The 23,917-nt window shown below is 43.5% G+C and overlaps 1 protein-coding gene across 1 annotated transcript; it reads left to right on the forward strand.

The window, feature by feature from the left end:
- Positions 1-3,683: 3,683 nt before the first annotated feature.
- Positions 3,684-19,166, forward strand: LOC124673281 (uncharacterized protein At4g15970-like). Its single transcript, XM_047209395.1, has 4 exons — positions 3,684-3,877; positions 14,903-15,086; positions 18,207-18,596; positions 18,720-19,166. The coding sequence occupies exons 1-4, from the start codon at positions 3,684-3,686 to the stop codon at positions 19,164-19,166; spliced, it is 1,215 nt and encodes a 404-aa protein (XP_047065351.1).
- Positions 19,167-23,917: the final 4,751 nt, after the last annotated feature.

Consider the following 23,917-nt stretch of genomic DNA (forward strand, 5'->3'; position numbering starts at 1 on the left):
AGAAAACGACATTTTTTCTTGTATGCTCAAAAATAGCAAATAATGTCTCGTGAATAGCTTTTTTCGAGCACCATAATTTTGTTTTTTACATGGTAAAAACGTCTTTTTCATGAAACTTTGTGTGCAAAAATACAATGTCTAGATTTACACCCGGATACTATATCTTGGTGTTTTTCCACATTTTGAAATATATTTTTTGGACGGTGAAGATAAAATTTATTTCTTGAAGTATTGAGTTTATATCCGTTATTTCTTTTTCATTGCTCAGCTGATCTATAGTAATAAGGCTTTTATGGTAATCCTCATCTTGCTGCTGTTGTCGCTGGCTTAAATCTGTTGATGTGTAAATAGCGAAACTTGCAGGTTGGTGTTGTCAACTATGGTTGTAGTAAGTTCTTGTATTAATAATCTTTGCAATATCAAAGTTCATGTCTCTTGGATGAATGTCTTCCTCGTTCTGATCGGGGGATAACTAGTGTTAAGTGTAGGGAGCTGGAAACTATACATGCTTTTGTGTTGTTTCATTAAAATTTGACAGTTTAGACCATGCTTGTTGGGCTGCCTGTATAGAGAATCAGATTGTTACACCTATAGCATCAGGAGCTAATTAATTAGTATATTTTGTTTTACTATGTTGTAGGTATTAGTTAAATATATCTGGAGGTATCTTTGTGTTCCAAAGACTAGCTTCTCATTCCGCCCTATGGAAATATGTTTATGCCCTAAAAAACACAACTGCGTCAAGAAGAAGCTCTAGCATATGCATATTTTCAATGCAAAGGCTGGGGGATTCAACCTTCTTTTGGGTTTTATTTTTGAGAAATCAAGAGTATCTGCAAAAAAAAATGTTAAGCAAGAGGCAGCCGATGTATATCATGCAAGGTGAGCTATCACTACGCTCAAACCTGCAAAGTAGTAGACATTTACATTCAGACTTGCTAGGCACTAGAAGCAGTGTATTTCCCATAACACTCGACCAGAACTATCTTTGCAAATGCAGGCAATCGAATAAGTACCTAGCACTACATCAACTGCGGCGTCAATATTGATTTTAAGCCATCCTTCGCCTGGAGCAGACCAAACTGCTTTACCTTTTTTTCCTTCCACTTGGTCACTTGATTCTTACTACTATTGAGAACAACACGCCTTGAGTAATAATAGGTTGCTTTCCTTTACTATTTTCAATGAGAGTGCAATTCAGATTTAACTCCTAAAGATAACGACCGAGAAATTTTGTTGACCCTAGGACAAAACAATCACCATTGTCATGAATAATATCATTTCTCATATGCCATCTGCGCCAAAGCATCATCAACACCACTCCCCTTCTCTCATTGCAAATATCAGCGAGCAAGAGGAGGAGCCAGTCAGGGCCTGAATATCTCAACATGTCATCCTTCGGCAAGTCCCAACTTTTTCTCATCTCTTCTCGGAGTGCTCTCGATTTTGTACAGGAAACAATGTCGTGGAAGCTGGTTTTTTCTTCGACACCACATATAGGGCAAGTGCTATCAGTCTCTACTTTCCTTCTAAACTTGTTCTTCCTTGTTGCTAAATTGTCCGCTGCCGCATGACCAACCAAAGATTCTAACTTTATTTGGTACAGGGGCATTCCAGATCAACCTCCAAATAGATCTGTTATTGTCACTTGCCAAGCTAGAACCAGCCACATCTGCACACTTATTTTTTAGGTTGTACGCTAGCTTGTAGGCACTTTTAAAAGCAATTGGTCTCGTAATGCCACGTGACGAAGTCACTAGAATTTTCTCCCGGGGCCTCCATCTGCAGAATGCTGTCAGCATCATTGGGATAAAACATTTTATGAACTAGAGCAATATTCTAGCTTCCATAATTTTGATTAACCAGTTGACTAACCGTTCTATGTCTCACCTTAGACTTGCATGAATAAGGCTTCGGCGCATAGTTCCTTGGTAACCAACCATATCTCCAGATTCTAATGTTCTTCCCGTCGCCTATTCTTCAAATGATTCCTTGTTTCAACAGCTCCAAGCCATGTTCAATGCCATGCCAAACAGAGGAGTCGTCAGCGCGGAAAACAGTATCGACCAGGTTTCCTCTAGGATAATAGATGGCTTTCATGAGGAGATCAACAAGGCTCTGGGGATTTTTGAGTAATCTCCATGCTTGCCTAGCAAGAAGAGCTTGGTTGAACAAAGTAGAATCTCTAAATCCCATTCCGCCTTGCTGTTTTGGTTTAGTCAGCGTATCTGTTACCCTCCAAAACCCCCCGACGGGTTTCGGTTAAGCAACACGAAGAGCCGGGAAGCTCCCAGGGCCGCTTAGTGGATCCCTGGCACCTCGCGTCGTCCCGCAAATCTTCGCGCGCGCGTCCCGGCGGTTGCTAGGGCGTGCCACCTGACCTATACCTGGTCGGGAAGGTGTTAGTGCTTCGATTGTTCCTGCATGGTAGACACGTGCACATTAAATACGAGCCTTATCGGCTCTCAGGTTTCCCTGTGGATCGGCTCAAAGAGCCGATCGCCCCATGGTCCTTGATGGATTAGCAATGGCATGGGGATCCTGCTTGATCAGGACAAAGCTAAAACGATCCACGATAGTTTAGGATTTTCACCGCATAATCGGAACGTCCTACGTGCGATCGGGCCTAGCAGCTACGAGAGACGATGCAGACTACCCCTACGAGAGGCCTAAAAACCAACATGTGTTGATCCTCGGAACATCCCTCGCAGGGACGGTAAACAACGCCTAACGCACCACCGGATCGTCCGACTCCAGCATAAGGCCTAACTATGCAGATATTAAACTAATCCTTGCAGATGCAAGGAGCAACTATAACGGATCGGATCTACTAAGCATGATCAAGCAAGATGCTGCCCTTACGTCTAGATCGACGTAATGGCAGCAAGGTGTCTAAGGACGGCATTGCCACGCAGATATGCACGTGAAAGCACCAATGCAAGCCCCTAAACACCTAAGGATAAATAGTACTGCTCGCCATCAACAAGGCTTCAGCACGAGCAGTACAAGGATAACGAATAAACTTACGCTGCCTAGATCGCAAGATGCGATCTAGGCAGCATGGTGCTTACCCGGGAGAAACCCTCGTATGAAAGGGGTGGCGATGCGCCGAGATTGGTTTGTGTTGGTTGAACGATGATTGTCGTCCTTTTCTGATAACCCTAGATACATATTTATAGTCCAATGGACTTTCTAATTGGGGCGTGCACCTAACCGTGCACGGGCTAGACTCTATCTCTTTAATCTAAATTACAATGCGATCTAATATGTTACAGATACACGGGCAACTTGGCCCAAACTTTTAGTGCAAGGCCGCTCCAAAGATGCTTCATGTGTACGTCCTTCAAGCCCATCTTCACTTACGGCCCACCTCCCAATTTGGCCAAAATCGGGTGGTAACACATGCCCCCCTGGTTTTGGTAATGATAATATCAAAACCATCTGTTTTTTTTTCGAGGGGTCATGTCGTGGCAGAGCAGAACCGTCGCAGTTTTCTTCATGATGACGTCTTGCCTCCTCAGCTTCTCTGCGCGATTTGACGGTTCTGGCACCACGTCTTCGGGAACTGCTTAGGCATTAAACCATATATTCCCCCTTTTATTCGGCCACTTCCTGTAGTTTCTCTCTTCATCCCCTTGCTCCACAGTAGCCATCGGCAAACCGAAAAACCCTCCTCAGTCCCCATGGATTCTTCCTCTTCCTCCGTTTCCTCTGGCCTGTCTCTCCAGTCCTCCTCTTCCAGCGAGCTCGAGCAGGAGGTCGATCTGATGGCCATCTACGAGGCCCGCGCTCCAGAGTACTGGGACGCGCGGGATTGGGACTTCTCCAGCGAGTCGGAAGACGACGATCCCCTCACCGACGGGGAAGAAGACCTTCAGTTCCTCATTGACGGGGAGCTGGAAGGAACAAGCGATGACGACCTCTGCTCCTGGGAAGGGAGCTCTTCCTCCGACGAGGAGGAAGAAGAGGAGGAAGAAGACGACGACGCCCCCCTCGAGGGTTACCCACCAGCGAAACGCCTCCGCATGTGGTGGGATGACGACGACAACGATGACGAAGAGGAGGACGAAGCCCCCGCAGAGGGCTATGGGAGCAACGACGAGGAACCTGTCGGCAGCAGCGCCGATGGGAGCTCCGAAGACGATGAAGGCGGTGACGGCCCGTAGATTAGAATCTACTAGTGTAGGCCTAGCAGCAATAGATTGGTCAGCAGACCCTTCCTTTGTTCTTCCCTTCTTGAGCAATCGGCTCCTCTCTTGTAAGAAATCTGGTTCATCAATGGAGAATTTCCCTAACTTGATTTTACCGATTCCTTTTATACTCCTTTAGCCGATTGTCAACTCGATCGATTTTTAGTGAGCCAATTTCCCCACATCGATCCCCCCATGTCCGCGGAACCAGCTGATGACCTTCCAATCGGCTTCTAAGAACAGGACATCCACGAGGCCAGCTGTTCCCCAAGTCTTAGTCGAGGTGACCACAATGATGAGGACCCGTAATTTAGTCAAACAGTCCCAGGCATGACCCACAGGCTGTTTTGGGATGCCAACTCTCTCCCAACAGCACTGCCAAACTGGCAATGAGGCAACTTTGAGCACTTGCACTAGAGTCGATGGCCGTGCATCGGCTTTGCCCCATGAGACACCTCAAACAGGATCGTGACTCTTACCAGCCAACCCGGCGGGCTGGCGGCCTGGTTTTGGGCAGGTGTCTACAATAGAGCCCCGTGCGTGTCACTCAATTGACTTGTAGGTGGAAACTGATATTTTTGGCAACATCAGCACCGTTCCTCAGACAAGCTGTGACGCAGGGCCAGCCGATTCCGAAAAAATCGGCTTCCTATAGCGAAGGATCCTTCAGGGCCAACTGCCCCCCGAGTTTCTTCCGTTCCAGCCCTGCGTCTCGCCGATCATATTGGCTCATCATCTTTGGCAGGCTGATGCAGTTCCCGGTGAGGACGTTTCCCTGATACTCTCCCCCATTTCGGTCGTGACATGCCGTAGCCGATCGCCTCATCATCGACTATCCTCCTGGTCTCAGAAGAGACATGCTGCTTCGTCGGGCTCGCCCCTAATCTGAACTGCGTGTTTGTGCTGCTCCTGCTATTGATCAGGGCCGCGACCCGATATTGCCAACACAATGATCCGCTTGGGGGTTTGCTAACTGAGGAGAACCGCCGGCATGTTTGCCCTTCAATGGAGCCTTGCTGCCTGATGACTGCTCCATTAAGCTCCTGCGTGTGACGGTCGCATCCCTTAAGTCGATGGCCGTGCATCGGCTTTTAATTCTTAAGTCGATGTCCACGCATCGGCTGTGCGAAAATTTTCTGTATTTTCGATTTTTTACGCAGCCGATTTGTTTACGTATCGGCCCCTATATTTGAGCTGCTCTGCTGGATATCCGACATTCGTTCCCAGCTTCGTATCCTCGTGTCCTTGTGTCTCCTCCATCTATGTGCCCCCCGAGCCGATTCTGTCAAGTAATTGATGGTATCGGCTCTTTAGGCATCTGCTGGATCAATGCTGAACACAGACAAAGGTATGTTGAGGATAATTTCGGCCGATTGCGGGAATCGGCCTCCCTTCTCGTTGCAATGCTTTGGCGATGATTTGCAACCTCTTGGATTTCCACTGTAGCTACGTGGCATGTTGGAGATAAGATCCTTTATTTTTTCATTTTTTGAGGGCCGATCTCAGGGATCGGCCTTGCCACGTATGTCCAATGCCTTGGACGTGCTACCCTGTCAGGACTACGGACACCATGTTCGTGTCAGCCGATGCCTGTGTATCGGCATCAGCCGATGCCTGTGCATCGGCTTTCGCCTGTTTTGGGCGCCATACTTTCTTTGGCGGGCGCGCCTTCGTCTCCATGGTTTGCTGAATCTTCGCGGCCAGATCGGGCCGCGCTCTCCTCAACGAGTACAGGTACTGTGCCTCGGCTTCTTCCAAGTTTCGCAGCCGCTGCACCCGACGCTTCTGAGAGTGGCTGAGTCCATCAGGGCACCACCTTGGACGGTGATACCTATCTTCTTCTCCATCGGACTCCTCGAAGTCCTCTTCTTGAGATGACTCAGCTCGTTTACTCTGATGTGGGAGAGGTCCTAGACGCTCGAACACTGAAACTTCGTTCGTCCTTCTCCTTCGCTGTGTGCATTCTGGGCAGTTCTCGATTGTCGGCAATCGGCTCATTCCTGAGTCCCAGCAATGTTTGAAGAAGGGACAGTCCCAGTGCATGTCCACGTTGTCTTGCTCCTTTGACCTCTCGCTGGCGTAGCGTTCGTACCCGTCGTTGTTTCTGTTGTGCTGACGATACCTCCTGTCCACTGCATCTGACCGATGATATCTTTCCTCATCTTCGTCGTAGCGTCGACGTCGGTCATACTGCTGCTCATATTTGTTGAGGAGATGCATCACCTCATCCTCGGTCAGGTACCGTTTGTCATCACCTTGGGGCCGGTCGCGTGGAACGGCCTCCTCTTTGTCTTTGCCACGAGAGTGGCTGCTCTCTGCCTTGTCCGCGCCATGGCGAATCACAAACCCTGCCATATTGATATCGAAAGAGAACCCTGGTTCTCTTATGGAGTGGCTAAGATCCACCATGTTGACGTCCGGAAACGGACGCCTGTCTACCTTCATGGCAAACTGTCCGAAAGTTAATCGGCCTGATTCTATCGCCATCTGAATTTGTGCGCGCAGTACTTTGCAGTCGTTGGTGGTGTGCATGAACGTATGATGCCATTTGCAGTATGGCCTCTTGTTCATCTCTTGTGCCGTAGGGATCTTGTGGCCTTCGGGTAGCTTCAACAGTTTTTCTTTCAGTAACAGATCGAAGATCTGTTCAGTTTTCGTCACGTCAAAGTCCAACCCTCTTGGAGGCCCTGGTGGATTCACCCATTGGCAGGACACAGTACCGGCGTCCGAGTCCACTCGGCTCATCGCAACTTCCCGATCTTCCGTAGAATCTTCATCTTCATCGGCATTGACCGGGCTGATCGCACGCTTGAACTTGTCTTGGTACAGTTCCGGATGGCGCTGCTCATATAAGGTCGGTCTACGACCAGGTGCGTCGCCGAGTTGTACTCGACTTGGAACGTCGGATCCTTGAACGACGCCGCCGGGCTGCCACGGCCAGCTCGATCGCCTCTTTCTCGGTTATATGAACCGAATAGCATCGGTTCTTGACAGCTTCGAAACGCTGAATGTACTCAGCCACTATCTCTCCTCGCTTTGCCGAACCTGTGCTAGTTCGGCAATACCAGCTTCGGTAGTTTCCGAATGGTATTGGGTGTGGAACAGTTCCTCCAGCTCGCTTCCATGATTGCACTGAATTTGGCTGCAAAGAGGTGTACCACCCGAAAGCTGGACCGGTGAGGGATTGCGAGAAGCACCTCACCCGTAACTGATCTGATGCCGAAGCCATGCCCAGCTGGGCCAGGTATCGGCTCACGTGCTCGATGGAGCTAGACCCTTCTAACCCACTGAATTTGGTGAAGTCCGGGAGCCGGTACTTAGGTGGCAGTGGGATCAGGTCGAACTCATTGGGGTACGGCTTGGAATAGCCGATTACTTTCTTCTTCGGCAAAATGCCGAATTGGTCTCTCAAGACCGCGCTAATCTGATCTGCGGTGGAGGTAGTGGCAGCTGAGCTTTCATGGACTGGTGCAGTGGCATACTTGGCTAACCACGCTTGTTTCTCAGCTTCTGCTCCTAAACTCCCCGCTGCTGCAGTTGTTCTTCCTGCCGGAACAATTGCTCCTGCTCCGGCAATCCCTCCTGGTGGAGCCTGGATCGCCTGCGTCCAGTTGTTGCAGTCCGGCACAAACACGCACACGTAACCGTGTGGGACTTCCTTGGGCGGGTCATGTAAGAATTGATAGTCGCCCGGGTCGCCCCCAACTTTGTAAACGACGTATGCCGGTGAGCCTTGTTGCTGTGGAGCCGCTGTTGCGTACGGCAGAGGCGGCCTGGTGTGGAGTTGCATCTCTCCCTGGTACGTCCCTAGAACAGGTCCTGAAGGAGAGTAACGATGCTCCATGATCTCTTGCACCACACGGAGCGCAACGCGCTCCAAAGTGTTCACCGAGGCTCTCGAGTGCCGATGCAGTGAATGGGCCACCATGTAGTTGATCTCCTGACGCAGGGCTCTGGTACGTCCCTCTGAAGGGAGAGACAGATCCAACCCATCGAGGATGCCTTGTGGCGCGAATCCTTTGAACCTGACGCCATGCGACCGGGTCTTCTCAAAAGAGCCGATGAGTTCGGCGTCCAGGATGGCCTTCAAGTCATCGTACTTCTTCTTGTGTTCCGTGGGGAGATCCTCGTACGTGATCGGCTTCTCCGCCACCTCGGATGTCGATGCTGACATGGATGTTGACGTGGATGTTGCCGAAGATGTCGACGTGGATGTTGCAGAAGATGTCGACGTGGATGTTGCAGAAGATGTCCACGTGGATGTTGCAGAAGATGTCCCACCGGGCGTGCCAGAATGTGTTACCCTCCAAAACCCCCCGACGGGTTTCGGTTAAGCAACACGAAGAGCCGGGAAGCTCCCAGGGCCGCTTAGTGGATCCCTGGCACCTCGCGTCGTCCCGCAAATCTTCGGCGCGCGTCCCGGCGGTTGCTAGGGCGTGCCACCGACCTATACCCGGTCGGGAAGGTGTTAGTGCTTCGATTGTTCCTGCATGGTAGACACGTGCACATTAAATACGAGCCTTATCGGCTCTCGGGTTTCCCTGTGGATCGGCTCAAAGAGCCGATCGCCCCATGGTCCTTGATGGATTAGCAATGGCATGGGGATCCTGCTTGATCAGGACAAAGCTAAAACGATCCACGATAGTTTAGGGTTTTCACTGCATAATCGGAACGTCCTACGTGCGATCGGGCCTAGCAGCTACGAGAGACGATGCAGACTACCCCTACGGGAGGCCTAAAAACCAACATGTGTTGATCCTCGGAACATCCCTCGCAGGGACGGTAAACAACGCCTAACGCACCACCGGATCGTCCGACCCCGAGCATAAGGCCTAACTATGCGGATATTAAACTAATCCTTGCAGATGCAAGGAGCAACTATAACGGATCGGATCTACTAAGCATGATCAAGCAAGATGCTGCCCTTACGTCTAGATCGACGTAAGGGCAGCAAGGTGTCTAAGGACGGCATTGCCACGCGAGATATGCACGTGAAAGCACCAATGCAAGCCCCTAAACACCTAAGGATAAATAGTACTGCTCGCCATCAACAAGGCTTCAGCACGAGCAGTACAAGGATAACGAATAAACTTACGCTGCCTAGATCGCAAGATGCGATCTAGGCAGCATGGTGCTTACCCGGGAGAAACCCTCGTATGAAAGGGGTGGCGATGCGCCGAGATTGGTTTGTGTTGGTTGAACGATGATTGTCCTCCTTTTCCGATAACCCTAGATACATATTTATAGTCCAAGAGACTTTCTAATTGGGGCGTGCACCTAACCGTGCACGGGCTAGACTCTATCTCTTTAATCTAAATTACAATGCGATCTAATATGTTACAGATACACGGGCAACTTGGCCCAAACTTTTAGCGCAAGGCCGCTCCAAAGATGCTTCATGTGTACGTCCTTCAAGCCCATCTTCACTTACGGCCCACCTCCCAATTTGGCCAAAATCGGGTGGTAACAGTATCCCACAATGCCCATTGCACTTTCCTTTTATCTTCATCTCCACCCCACCAAAACTGTCTGATGCTCTGCACATAGTCTTCATGAAAAGACACAGGTAATTTAAAAATGACCATGACATAGATCGTTAGGGGCTCCAAGCCATGTTTAATGCCATGCCAAAGCCAAAGCCAAACAGAGGAGGCGTCAGTTCACCCCACCAAAACTGTCTAATGCTCTGCATATAGTCTTCATGAAAATACATATGTAATTTAAAAATGCCCATGACATAGATCTCTAGGGCCTGAGCAACAGATTTTATCAACTCCTGCTTTGCTCCCATTGACATAAACCTTTCATCTCATATGTTAAGTCTTTTTCTGAACCTATCTTTTAGTGGCTAGAAACGCTGAGCTTTTATTCTTCCTTCAGGGGTGGGAAGGCCCAAATATTTATCCTCGAAGGAACAGTGACTGACAGCCAGAGTATTTTTGATATATATCCTCTTGATCAAGTGAAGGGCAAGCTGGACTGAAAAGGATGGAACATTTAGAATGGCTAATGAGTTGGCCCCTGCCTTTTTCAAAACTCATTATAACATGTCTAGCCACATTAGCTTCATGGCCCGTAGCTTTGAAGAACAAAAGGCTATCGTCTGCAAAAAGCACATGGGAAATACCCGGCGCCCCTCTAACACACTTCAGATCTTGAAGTTCTTGGTTGTGGACAGCTTTCTGCAATAATGCTTAAGTGTATGGACGTGTCTGAGGCGGAAGCAAAGGCTTGTCTTCTGGGCCTTCAGAGTATAGACGATGTGAGTTTGGCTTCCATTATCTTAGAGTCGGACTGTGCTGCTGCAATGGAAGGAATCATTAGAAGAAACCAGGAACAGGAACAGTCTCACACTTGGATTTTTTTTTATGACATTGAGAAGATCCAAAATAGGTGCTTCAGATTTGAGGTGCGGATAATAGGAAGAGAGGGTAATGAAGTGGCACATAGGCTAGCTTCTTTAGCTAGGTTAGCTTGTTATGGCCAATCCTAGATGTGGCATGTCCCTCCAGAGTTGGTCCGGTTGGTTGAGTCCGAGTATGTAAAAATTGTTATCTCTAATCAACCCTCTTTCCTAGCTAAAAAAAAGAAGTTGTGTATTTTTTGTCAACCTATTTGTATTTTCTTTTATATTCAAGCTACCATAAAAATTGTTCCTGTTTACTGTTTACTACTGTAGTCCATTCCGGATGTGTTTGTTGATTAGATACATCTGTATCTACAAACTTAAGTTAATTAATATAAATCGGGGGAGTAGTAAAATTATTTTGCTTTTCTAATTTGCGTACTATTATTTTGCTTGTAGTGAAGATATCAATTCTGATAGTCATGTAAGGACTGACTGACTGCACACCTCGTGTAATGGTCTCGACGAGCTTACTTTTTTACCTTTAGTTTGTGCTGACCATACTCGTTGTAGCATGGTTACTAAGAACATAGTACAAATCTATGGTATCCTGGTCATTTAGTTAACTTCAGCATTCAGACAATCATGGCATCACTGTTATCTAGTGCACTTGCCCAACATTTTTTTTTAAATTCTATCAGGTGGTGAGTAGTTTGGCTTAAAAATAGTTAGTTGAAATCAATAATATTTCAACTTAATCATTCATAGAAAGGATGCTTAATACCTATACAACTAATTTGTTTTCCCATGATGTGCTTCTCTTGATGCCACAGATCCTCGTTTCATCGCTTCTGTTACTTCCATATTTTCTGTTGGAGTTTTGGTGTCACCCGTGGTTGGAGCATCTATCATTGGCCTTGATTACAAACATCAAATCAGGTGATTCATTAATTGTTCGCATAGTTACAAAATATAGAGATACTTCATGTGTAATTGATTTCATTGTAATTCATTGATCATTGTGATGTTATTGTAAATTAGTTTTTATGTAATTCCCTTTAATATAAAATGTCATCAATACTGTGATTTTTTAAAACAAAAAATTTAGCTGACCGCATCATTTACATTTGAGAAACTATTAGCTGTGTTTTAAAAAGTTTATAGTCACTAGTAAAAAAAACATTGTCGCTGACGACTTCTCTTTGATGGGACCGTCATCAACGATATTTTGCATCACCCGGAACTGAGCCTACATAAGGTAGTTATAAGACAAAGCCTCTATAAATCAGTAAAATCATGTTCATAGCAAAGCTCTGGATACACTAACACCAAACTTATTAATCTAAAATACTTTGTAAAATCCAAATAAAAATACATTAGATCTAAAATTTGAAAGAAATTATTCCGACGCCCGCTTCACTATGTCCATCTCCATAAGCGTCGTGTGTCTTTACTGATTAGGATATGTAGGCACCCGTTAGTTTAGTGTAAGTTTTCCTATATATAGCAGGGACTTAAAAAAACTTTCAGGGAAACAAAAATTGCACCAAGTAAACCCTTAGCAGGCCGAGCTCAGGGCGGTGTTGCATGCCTCCAGATTCCTCTTGCGCCGAGGTACACGCCGGATAGGCCCCTCCCTTTCGCGTTGCCGATTTTTCGCACCTTCTACTCCACTCGTAGGGGAAAATCTATGCTACTCCGAGCACGCTATGATCCATGTCACCGAAATCGCATGCAACAGTGTGCGCGGAGGTGTGGCACATCAGCGTCACGCTGCCAGTTTACACACCCTCTACCATACTTGGTCTTCTCATATCCACCACAATCTCTAGAGGATCCACAACGGCTCACGGCGTACACAAGAGGAGCGGCGACGACTCCCAAGGTATATGTTTTTATATGTGTAGTGATCTAGGAATGCAAATGTCCTATGTGCAGTCAAGTTAGGGTTGGTGATGTATGATGTCAAAAGCCCCCAAAATAAGTGATAAACTAGGCTAGCCAGGTCATTATCTAGTATTTTTAGGGGTCATAGTGGTGTATTCAATTCTGACATAATGGTGCTATCGAAATTTTTATGTGTATTGTTCTAGGACTAAACTTCATATGTATGGAAAGAAACATACTTGTTCTTTTTTACTTATTAGATGCCTACTTTTCTCCGTTTTCAATGATAAAAGATAATGTATTCTATTTTTCTAATTCAAAACTAGAGGCCTATCTAGGTTGAACTGCACAAGAGCAGCCAATCGCACAAATTAATAGCATCGCGAAAATAATAGGCCACAAAGATCTACATTTTTTCTTCATTGTTATATATGTTTTCTTTTACTAAATACGATCTTATTTTGGAACCATATGAATCGTCCATTTTTCACAGTTCTCTCTACAAAGATCTACATTTTTTCTTCGTTGCTATATATGTTTTCTTTACTAAAATACGATCCTATTTTGGAACCATATGAATCGCCCATTTTTTACAGTTCTCTCTATTTCTTTACTTAACTCTTTTGAAGCAGGAGCCAGTAACCCTATCTAGAGTCAAGGAGCTTGTTAGGGAAACAAGACATAGCAATCCTGTCCGAGTCTTGTTGATGTTGTACTCGAGAATGCTGGGCAAATGAGGCAAGCCGTTTCCATATCAACCATAACCAAGGCAAAGACATAATCTAAGGATTTGTCATGCATGGAAGTTATTCCTTGTTGTTAGCATCGATATCATGCATTGTATGCTCTGTTCAGTTATTTTGATTGGTTAACTTGTAAACCGTGTTTTATCATGAAAAAAGGAACTGTTCACATATCCCGTGGTATTACGCTATTTTGTTTGGCATGTGCTTCATCAGCAACTTCTAGCCATGCAGTGCAGCTAGGTGTGCACTTCTAGCCGGGTACTTGTCTGCAAGTGATAAATGTAAAATCTATCGAAAATGTTGGCATCTTATTTACGATAGTATATTATATTTTCATGATAGGTGAGGTTTTCCACATATTTTACATTAATGTATTGAGATTTGTAATAAATAATTGATTAGTTTTAATGCTGCAGAACAAGAATACGCTATTTTAGGAGTATTTTGAAGTTCTCGTAACCTTACAGAGGTTAAATTGACTCTAACATTTTTTTCATGATAGTTTTTCCGAAAATACAAGAACTCGTGAGTACCGAACACGAAGTTGGAGCTGCCTAGGCTGCTAGAAGACGCCTATAGCAGCGGGCAAGGCCCACCACATTGAGCCTGCTATTCTCTTGAGTCCACTGTTTTCTAACGTGTAAGCCGAGGCCAAAGCGGCAAAACCTATTCGCCGCCCATTAGCGTGTGTTAATACGGCGCGCATGCTAAGGTTTTGGTCGTTTTTTTTTTTCGTTTTTCTTCTGCTGGTTCGCAGTTCTCTCTGGTTCTTCCCGGTTTTATTCGGTATTTTGTTTGTCTCTCTTTTTTCTGTTTTTATTTTTTCTGAATTTTTTAAAATACGAGTACAAAACTTTGAGCAAAAACATTTTTCAACACATTTTATTTCTGAACAAAAAATATTATGAGCAAAAAAAAATTTGAGCAAACATTTTTGTAACAAATTTTATTTCGGAATGAAAAAAATTGAAACAAATTTTTTTTCCGACATATTTAAGTTTCTAAACAAAACTATTTTTCGAACAAATTTTTTTTAACAAACCTTTAAAAGTATTTTTTAGTTTGAATATTTTCTGATAAATGCTTTGCTACAAAAATCTAAGTTTTGAAAATTTGAAGTTTTTCGAAATAAAAAAATAAAAATAAAAAAGAGAAATCTGGGAAAAGTTTGCCCACCAGGGAGCGGGCGCGGTGAAGTCGTGCGTGCGGTGGTTAATCCCGCAAGCACTGAAGCGGCGTGTAGGCGCGTCCGGCCAAAGCATCACATAATCCTGCGGATTACTCGTCCAGTTAATTAGTCTATGTGCAAGAAAGTCAGTCGTCGCCGGAGAAAGTACACGGCAAGTCGACGCAACATACCAGTTAGGGCCAACTTTATGTACGCTTGAATCATTCTCGCGTCATTCTTGGCCTCCAGAAATTTACCCGGCTGTATACATGTAGAGAGTCATCCAAAGTGATCGAGGATGCAAAGCTGACCCGATGAGGAACGCGCCAAAAACTGCACCCAATCGACGACCTCGCGGACATTGGTCGATATATAGATATACGTACCTAGCTAGGTGAGGTGAAGCTCCTTTACGTACTGTTGCGCTTGTGTATTCGGCACACTACCATCTCGATCAACTTCATGTCGTTTATGTCCGGCCTAGCTCCGTGCATTGCGTACATTAAGTCAAGTTGCGCGTGGGTTCAGAAAGTCCAGTATATATAATCGACTGAACCGTATATAGCTCGTACTCCCGTGCGAACTCGATCATGCTCGCCATGTTTACCGTCACAAACGTGTCGCATTTCGTCCTAGCAGCAGCCATCGCCACGGCCTGCGTCGTGCTGCTAATATCGTCTTCCTCCTGCCCGTCCGGCATCAAGCTCGCCTTGCGCAACAATGAAACTCAAGCAGATCCCAGCATGAGGGTACGTCCATCTACATTCCATGGGATCCACTTTCATGGTTGGTCTAGCCTTTTTTTTAACTCCCCAGCCTCTGCATCAATCGATGCATGTGGCCTTTATTAACTTTACTAAACAGCTTATGGATCGCAGAGTGTTGCTACATGGATCAGCTACTTACACACCAAACATTCCGCCATGAAACACTAGAGAATCAAAAGTTTATTATACTAGGCCGCCACCCGAATCGGCTGCACAAATCGTGTGCTACCGTTTTCAAACAGCTGCACAGAAGCCATGACCTTCCTTTACTCCTTCGTCTGGAGACAAGACCACGTACGGATTCAGTAGGTAGTCATAGGGATTACCTGCAAATAAGAAGACGCATTTGGTTTTGTTAAAATAAGGTCATTCCTCTTGTTCCATATTGCCCATAATAAATCACATGCTCACAATCGAAACTATAACTTTATCTTTCTTTCTTACACCATGCAACCAATTACCAAACAAATTTCGTTATACTAGTTGGAGGTGCAATATTAAACGCAATATGAATAATATGCCAAACTAATTGGGCAAGAGGACATTCAATGAATAAGTGTTGTATTGTTTCATCTTTATCACAAAAGCAACACTTCAAATTACCATGCCAATTTCTTTTTGCAAGATTGTCTTTTGTTAAAAATGACTTTATGATGTAAAAACCACATGAAAATCTTAATCTTCCAAGGAACTTTCATCTTCCATATGTATTTGCGTAGGTACAATGTATTACCATTCATATAATCTAAATACATAGATCTAACAGAAAACATACCTGGTGTTATATATTAGATTCCCACGCAAATACATCTTTCTTGTCATTCAATTGTATATCTATCAACCTCTGAATTCAAAATGCACCACATTGCCCATTTGTTCTCGGTAACATTCCGTCTAGACACAACATTTAACGGCTTATGTGACATAACATCAGCCACCGAAACATTTTTCCTGTAAACTTTATTATATAAGAGTGGATAATAGTGCGTCTCTAAGCCATGCGTCTTCCCAAAATCTAGTTTCCAAGCCATTACCAATTTTTAAATGACCTCTACTAAAGAAATCATCCTTGACTCTTAGTATCCCTTTCCAAAAAAGGAGGGTCAAAAGCATTTGTCTTCACTTGAGCTAACATTTTTTAATGTAGGTACTTATTCTTTATAAGCTCCTGCCGCACTCTATCCCCATTAAGAATTTTAAATAACCATTACTCGGTAAACATTTATTTTTCAGTTCAAGAACTTCAACACAAAGACCCCCTTGGTCTTTCAGTCTACAAATAATGATTCACTTTATCAACCTATATTTTTTGTATGCCCATCACTTTGCCAAAAAAAATGTTACTAGAAAAAATCCATTTTTCTTTCTTACCCTTTGGGTATTTAAAAAAGAATAACATAAACATAGGTAAGCTAGTTAGTACAAAATTAATAAGTACAAGCCTATCACCATATGAAAGTACTTTTCCTAACAAACTAGCAAGTTTCCTTTCGAAACGGTCTTCAACGGGCTTCCATTCTCCATTCTTGAGCTTACACGAAAAACGAATAGGAATTCTTAGGTATTTGAATTGAAACGAACCTAACTCGCATCCAAAAAATTGCAATATTTCTACGTACTATCTTTTGCTTGGCCAATATAGAACACCTCGCTTTTTTGAAAGGTAATATTGAGTCTGCAAAACTACTCGAAGATACTAAAAGTTAATTTCATATTAAGAGCTTTTTGAATGACATGCTCCAAAAAAATAATAGTGGCTTCAGCGTACTGTAGAATAGATACCCCACCATCTACCAAATGAGGGATGGGCCCTTTTACTTGCCCATCCATTTAACCCTAGCTGCCACTATGTTAAAGAGAATAGCTTGATCTAGCCTTGCTTGTTTATTTTCTTTTTTTTATTACATTAGTGTAGGGATGGTACTATCCGGTGAACAGGTTGGTCTAGCTTTTTCGCTTGATATTTTCCCACCTTTTCTAAAGAAAACTAGTTTATTTCATCCCTATCAAATAAGTCTGTTCCTTTCAAATTAGCGGATAGGTACTTTCTATATATATTTCTTATTCGATGTGTGCATCGATTGATGCACAATGCTGATCTCCACACGACTAACCACAATTCCATTAATTAGCCTAATTTCATGTCAAAATAGTATTTAATTAACTTCATTTCATGTCAAAATAATAATTTATTAGCTACATTTAATTAGAAAACAATAATTAATTTGCTCCATTTATGCCTTACAGCTTAACTAGGCCTCCTCCCTCCTTAGTTACAAGTGTTACATTTTGCTGATCTGGAATCACATGATCCCTCAAAAAATATTTATTTTTAAGTATTTGAATTTCCATCGGTGGTAGTTACATCGGGGAGGGGACCATCGGTGGGTGGCACCTCCTCTGGTTGCACTAAGGGAAAAATAACCCACACATTGGACAGAAATACAAAAAAAAATGTAGTCCCTCCATACCGGATTACTGGGCTTCTATTGAAATTAGAGAAAAAACCCAAAAATTAGGCTCAATTATCGTTTATTGCAGCGTTAACTAGGGAGGCTATGGGGAGAAAATACATGCATGCACTGATTACACGGACTTGATTGGTAGCTACGGGGGACATGCAGCCGGAGGTTGTTATTAGGCTGCATGTGGGAGGAATTAGCCAATGCATGCGCCTAGAAAACGGCCGGTTGCTTATCTCTTCACATTAATCATGGAAATTAACATAACAGTGCGAGATTAGAGGGTGAAATTGTGCCAATAGCTGAGCACCTAGGTCGCAGAGCTTCTCCTAATAAGCCTAATAAACCGGTATGGAGGGAGTACTTATTTTACCCATCTCGCCACTTGATGACCTTTATGACCTTTATGTTTGTGTTACTCAAAGTTAAAATTCATGGATCCGTCCCTGCTCCATGGACTGACTCTGATACTAGTTTTGTACTAGCTTAGCTAGGGGGAAACACTCAGCTGTGATCTATCGGCTGTTTGGCTAATTGCTTGTTCTATCTCGAGTTCTTAGTTTCATTTTGTCTTTATGCATGTAAAGATTTACATCTAATAGTTGTATGTGTGGTGTGTATGCATGATCGAGAGCTGCAGGCCGCTGCTGCCGTGACTAGTGCTACACCTGGTGACGACCTAGCCATGCTACTGAGAAGCGCAGCAATGGAGGACAACACCGTGATTATGACCTTCACGAACGGGGCCATGTCATCGCCCGGCTCGCTCCTGGATCTCTTCCTGGAGAGCTTCCGTGTAGGTGACAAGACAGAGCCCCTACTGAAGCACCTCATCGTCGTCAACACAGACAACAAGGCATTGGAGCAGTGCAAGCGCGTGCACCCCTTATGTTACCGGCTAGACATTGGCGGCGGCATCAACTTCACGGCGGAGAAGTGGTTTATGAGCAGGGACTACCTGGAGATGATGTGGGCTAGGAACAGGTTCCAGTCTCGTGTCCTGGAGATGGGCTACGGTTTCGTCTTCACGGTGAACACTCACATTGCCATGGATTCAATTTGCATTTTTCGTAAAGGAAATATATTAATATCGGAAATGGATTCAATTTTCTAGCTCTAGTTAACATGGTGATGATTTCCATGGCCTGTGTAGGACGTGGACATCGTGTGGTTCCGGAACCCGCTGCTACAAGTTCCAGTGGCCGCGGACATCGCCTTTTCATGCGAGAGGTACAACGACCGAGCGGACCCATACGACCTGCGGAAGGACGCCAACGGAGGGTTCCTCTATGCCAAGCCAAACACGAGGACAATCAGGTTCTTCAAGAGCTGGTACGAGGCGAGGGCGGTGTACCCGGGCCGGAACGAGCAGTATGTATTCGGTGGGGTGAAGCGAGAGCTGTCAGTGCGGCACGGCATGACGTTGCTCTTTATCGACACGGCTTACTTTGGCAGCAACTGCCAGCCCAAGAAGGACTTCCAGCGGCTCTGCACGTATCACGCCAACTGCCTCAAAGGGATGACCAACAAGCTGCAGCTCCTCCGAGGAATCATGGGTGAATGGAAGCATTTCAGGAATAACACTAGTGTTTCACACTGATGTAACATTTTATAGGCATAATTATGTTATATTTCAAAGCTATAGCATATGGAATATTTTAGGTGATTTAAAAATTGGAATAATGTTACAATGAATAAAAATGTATGCCCAAAACAAGAAATCATCGGATTTAATGAGGCTATTTGCAATCTTGGACTGATTGAAACCCCCCTAAAAGGAAGATTTTTTTAAGTAAAAAGGGTTCCCCTGATTTCCTTATCAGATCACAAGCTACAAGGTCTCCTTACAGAGCCATCAACATTGATAGGTTTTTAAACAGCAAATATAACCTAAATAGAAAGTGATACCTATTAGGAAGATAACCGAAGAGATGAAGAAAACTATCAAATCTATTGTACGGCTCCCAAACTAATGTCATCCATTATTAATGTTGTTACCCTACCATCAAAACATGAGTTACTAGCGGCGCCACTACCTCACCATTCTCTTAATTTTTACCATGTAATTAGGGCTAGATAATGTTCCAGTAATCATTAATTGTATCCTGGCTGTGCTACTCTATATAATGTGCATTATGTGATCTACATACTCACTCGCATATTCATGCGCCCCCACTAACCATCCACATCTAATGATAATCAAGATCAAACAAGCAGAGGTAGGGTATTACTTCATCGAGAGAGCCCAAACCAAGGTACATCGGTGTGCCATCCCGTTGACTGGCTCTCCACGTAGTCTTCCTCATATTTTCATCCCTCCTAGCCATCCCTGATGACAGATGACTGAAAACACCCACAACAATGAAAAAGTAATTTAGTAGATGAGTTAGTTGTAGTTTGCAATCATGAAGATGATGTTTTTTCTATTAATTTATAACATGATTGCTTGAAGATCTTTATTAATGAAACATTATTCATTGAGTAGCTGTGATCATGTGTACAACTTAGTAGATATGATAATTATCTTCAAAATCCACAAATTTTATCATTTGCATTCTCGAGGACAAGCATAGAATAAGTTTGGGAATGGTTATATGTAAGGAACATATGTATCAATTTCAAATTTTATTGTGTTAACATCAAACTTATATGCAACACGTCATGAGTTACCACCACTCATTTTAATGATTTTTTGGGGTTTCCCAAAAAAAACCCCATTTTCTTTTCTATCTAACTCTAGAAAACAGGAAAACCCTACTTTTCATATATTTAAATTCCAGAAACCTTAACTTGTGCCACTCAAACACCCCGTGAATTTTTGGCACATCATTATTGTGAAGGAATAATACTTGGAGACGATAGGGAGGCCATAAGAGGCCCGAAGGTCTAGAAGTTGCTAGCCTAAAAAGTGGCCCATGCTAAGCTGACAGGAGATCGATATGGCCACACGATCGTCTGATCGACCTTATTCATGAACCCTCCCAATTAGACCTCCGAGATTTCCAACATCTTGGCAATCGCCCTAATGATGTGAGGATAGTGGTGATATTTTCATTATCCTTTATGGTTGATATTTTGATTGAGATGGGTTATTATATGCAATTTGAGTATGTGTTTGCTGTATTTATAGAAGCATTTACCCCAATCTTTTATGCATGATGTGGTCAAATTAGATGTGAGGAAGTGAGGGGAATTCTCACTATCAGATATGGAGTACACTTGTAGTGCACATGCTGATATTGACAGAAAATTTGGGGCTGGTATGCTTTTACCTATCCTCTTCTACCTCGGTGTGAATAAAAGGGTGGCAGTGTGTGTTAAATTCCTTAGAAGCAACAAAATGGACAGAGATTTGGTGCACATGGGCACTAGTGATCTCGTTTTTTTTAAAAAAATAATAGTTTTGAGTTGTAAAAAATTCTGGAAAAAAATCCACACATAGTCAATGATGTATCCCACAAACGGGCAAAAAATCAATTTCAAATACTTAATATTTTGAGCTACACAAAAATGACAAAATTGTAGATCTGAGTAGTCATTTTCAAATCTCCAAAACATATCAGAATTTGTTATTTTTTTCCAGGCCAAAATAAAACGAATATCGGATTGGGATTTTTCACGATTGTGGGATGTATCAATGGTAATGTACAGAATTATTTTCATGATTTTTTATAACTTGTAAAAATATTTTTAATTTTTTTAACTGAGCGAGAGCACTGGAGCTCGTGAGCTAAAAGCACTTTTCGCAACAAAACCATTCTCCTGTATTTTGAAGCAAGCACATAAAAAATTTCAACATCATGTAACCACTTAAGTAAATACTTTATTTAATTATTTAATTACAAGTATGTAAATAACCTAATTGCTTGAGGAGTATTAGTGAGATTTGTTGCATCAGCTCGATATTTAGGATGTGATGCCCATATAAATATCTGTCAAAAGCTACATTAAAGTTGCATGCATGTAACTTATCAAGAAGAATTCATTTTGTTTCACTATGTTTATGAGACATAAGTTAAGTGAGGCCATGAACCCAATCCACTTTTACTAAAATAAATCGTTTTTAAATTGCTGCACTTGCTTTTACATTTTGTATTATTATATATTTCAAAAATGCAGAGAGATTTGTTGCATTTATTTGTACCAACATCTTCTATTTAGCACCAATCACCATTCGTCAACATCTCTTTCCAACACAGATGTACCTGAGAACTACCACAGCTGCAGGCCGGGCCTGCACAGCTGAGTTGGAAACATAAGATAACTTTTTTTTTCGATAAAGGGCGATTTCATTACTTAAAAGGTTTAAGTATTACACCCGGCCTCTTCATAACTAAGATGCACACAGCCGCAACACAAAAAGCAGACAATTCCATGTTTGACCAAACGAAAATAAGAACGCAGGACGCAGCCTGGAATACTAAGATATCGGTGGAGCAATCCTGAGACTATGCCGCCACCCATGTAGGGAAATAAAATCCTTCGCCGTGTCCTCCAACCGTGCACACACCTCCGTAAAGAGGTCGCGGTCCTCCATACGCTGCAGCAACGACCATGAACGGAGCAAACTGGTGCACCGGTAGACAACCTGCAAAAGATTAGCATTTGTGTTATTAAAAACCTTGTCATTTCTACATAGCCACAGCGACCAAATAACAGCAATCGCTCCCACCCTAATAAGTGTTTTGTACCTATGGTCCACCCCATTAAGCCAATTACCAAAGATATTGGGAACGCTACGTGATGGATATAAGGTAGAACTCATTTGGATGATTGACCATATAGACTTTGCAAACCGGCACTGGAAGAATAAGTGTTTGATTGTCTCATCTTGATGACAAAAAACACACGATTTACTTCCTTACCAGTTGCGTTTAGCAAGGTTGTCTTTAGTAAGAATGACCCCCCGACGAAGATACCAAGCAAAGACCTTAGTCTTCAGAGGTATCTTCATCTTCCAAATAAGCTTATTATTAGATACCGGCTCGACGGGTTGGATCAAGGACGTATACATGGATTCAACTGAGAATATCCCATTCTCATTTAGATTCCATCTAAAAACATCCGGCCCATTTGTCAGCTGGATAGCTTCCAAACGCTGCAATAGGGCATTCCATGATGCTAGCCTTTGTCCATTAAGATTTCTTCTGAACGTCATATTAGGTGGAGAGGACTCCATTACCTTGGATAAGGTATCACCTTTATGACGCACAATATTATATAAGGCTGGATATTGTTGTCGGAGAGGGTAATCTCCAAGCCATTTATCCTCCCAAAATCTTATATGTGTCCCATCATTGATCAAGAAAGATCCAAATGGGAAAAAATATCTCTTCGTCGCCATCAGGCCAGCCCAAAAGTGTGAATCCCCGGGTTTCCATGAGACCTGGGATATTGCCTTTGAACCAACATACTTTCTCTTCAAAATGGTTTGCCAGACCCCTTCTTCAGTGAGTAGTTTAGCCAGCCACTTCCCAAGCAGGGCCCTGTTCTTAACTTGAAGGTCATGAACACCGAGCCCTCCTTGATCTTTCGTCCGACAAACAACTCCCCACTTAGTAAGCCGGTATTTCTTTTTTTTCGCTATCCCCTTGCCAAAAGAATCTTGATCGCAAATAATCTAAGTGACGCAAGACACCTTTTGGGATTTAGAAGAATGATATCATATACAGTACCATATTGGTTAATACTGAATTAATGAGTACCAATCTTCCACCTAGGGATAGCAATTTACCTTTCCAACTACTTAACCGTTTTTGCAATCTTTCCTCGACATGTTTCCATTACGCCAACGTAAGTCTCCGGAAATGAATCGGGATACCTAAGTATGAGATAGGAAACTGGCCCAACCCGCAGCCAAATAGTTCGGCATAAAGGTTTGCATCGTCTTGGGCCTCACCGAAACAAAACAATTCACTTTTATGGAAATTAATCTTCAATCCCGTTAGTTGCTCGAACGCTGATAAGATCAGCTTCACATTTCTTGCTTTATCAAGGTAATGTTCCATAAAGAGAATTGTATCGTCGGCGTATTGAAGGATAGATAATCCACCATCCACGAGATGGGGAACCACTCCTTCAATTTGCCCATCAGCTTTAGCACGCTCTATCATGATCGCAAGCATATCCGCCACAATATTAAATAGAATAGGGGATAGCGGATCACCTTGCCTTAAACCTTTTTTTGTTTGAAAATATCTACCAACGTCATCATTGACTTTAATGGCGACAATTCCTCCAAAAACAAAGTTATGAATTAGAGCTCGCCACTCCTCAGAAAATCCTTTCATTCTGAGGGTTTGCTGAAGGAAAGACCACTTAACTTTATCATAGGCCTTTTCGAAGTCGATC

Source organism: Lolium rigidum, chromosome 7 (genome assembly GCF_022539505.1).
Source record: "Lolium rigidum isolate FL_2022 chromosome 7, APGP_CSIRO_Lrig_0.1, whole genome shotgun sequence".
In the NCBI taxonomy this organism is placed as follows: Eukaryota; Viridiplantae; Streptophyta; class Magnoliopsida; order Poales; family Poaceae; genus Lolium; species Lolium rigidum.

Coding starts and splice junctions, on each gene's coding strand:
- LOC124673281 (XM_047209395.1), top strand. CDS start 3,684: ATGGATTCTTCCTCTTCCTCCGTTTCCTCTGGCCTGTCTCTCCAGTCC. Junction 3,878..14,902: donor GACGGGGAAGAAGACCTTCA/GTTCCTCATTGA, acceptor AACCGTATATAG/CTCGTACTCCCGTGCGAACT. Junction 18,597..18,719: donor GCTACGGTTTCGTCTTCACG/GTGAACACTCAC, acceptor TGGCCTGTGTAG/GACGTGGACATCGTGTGGTT.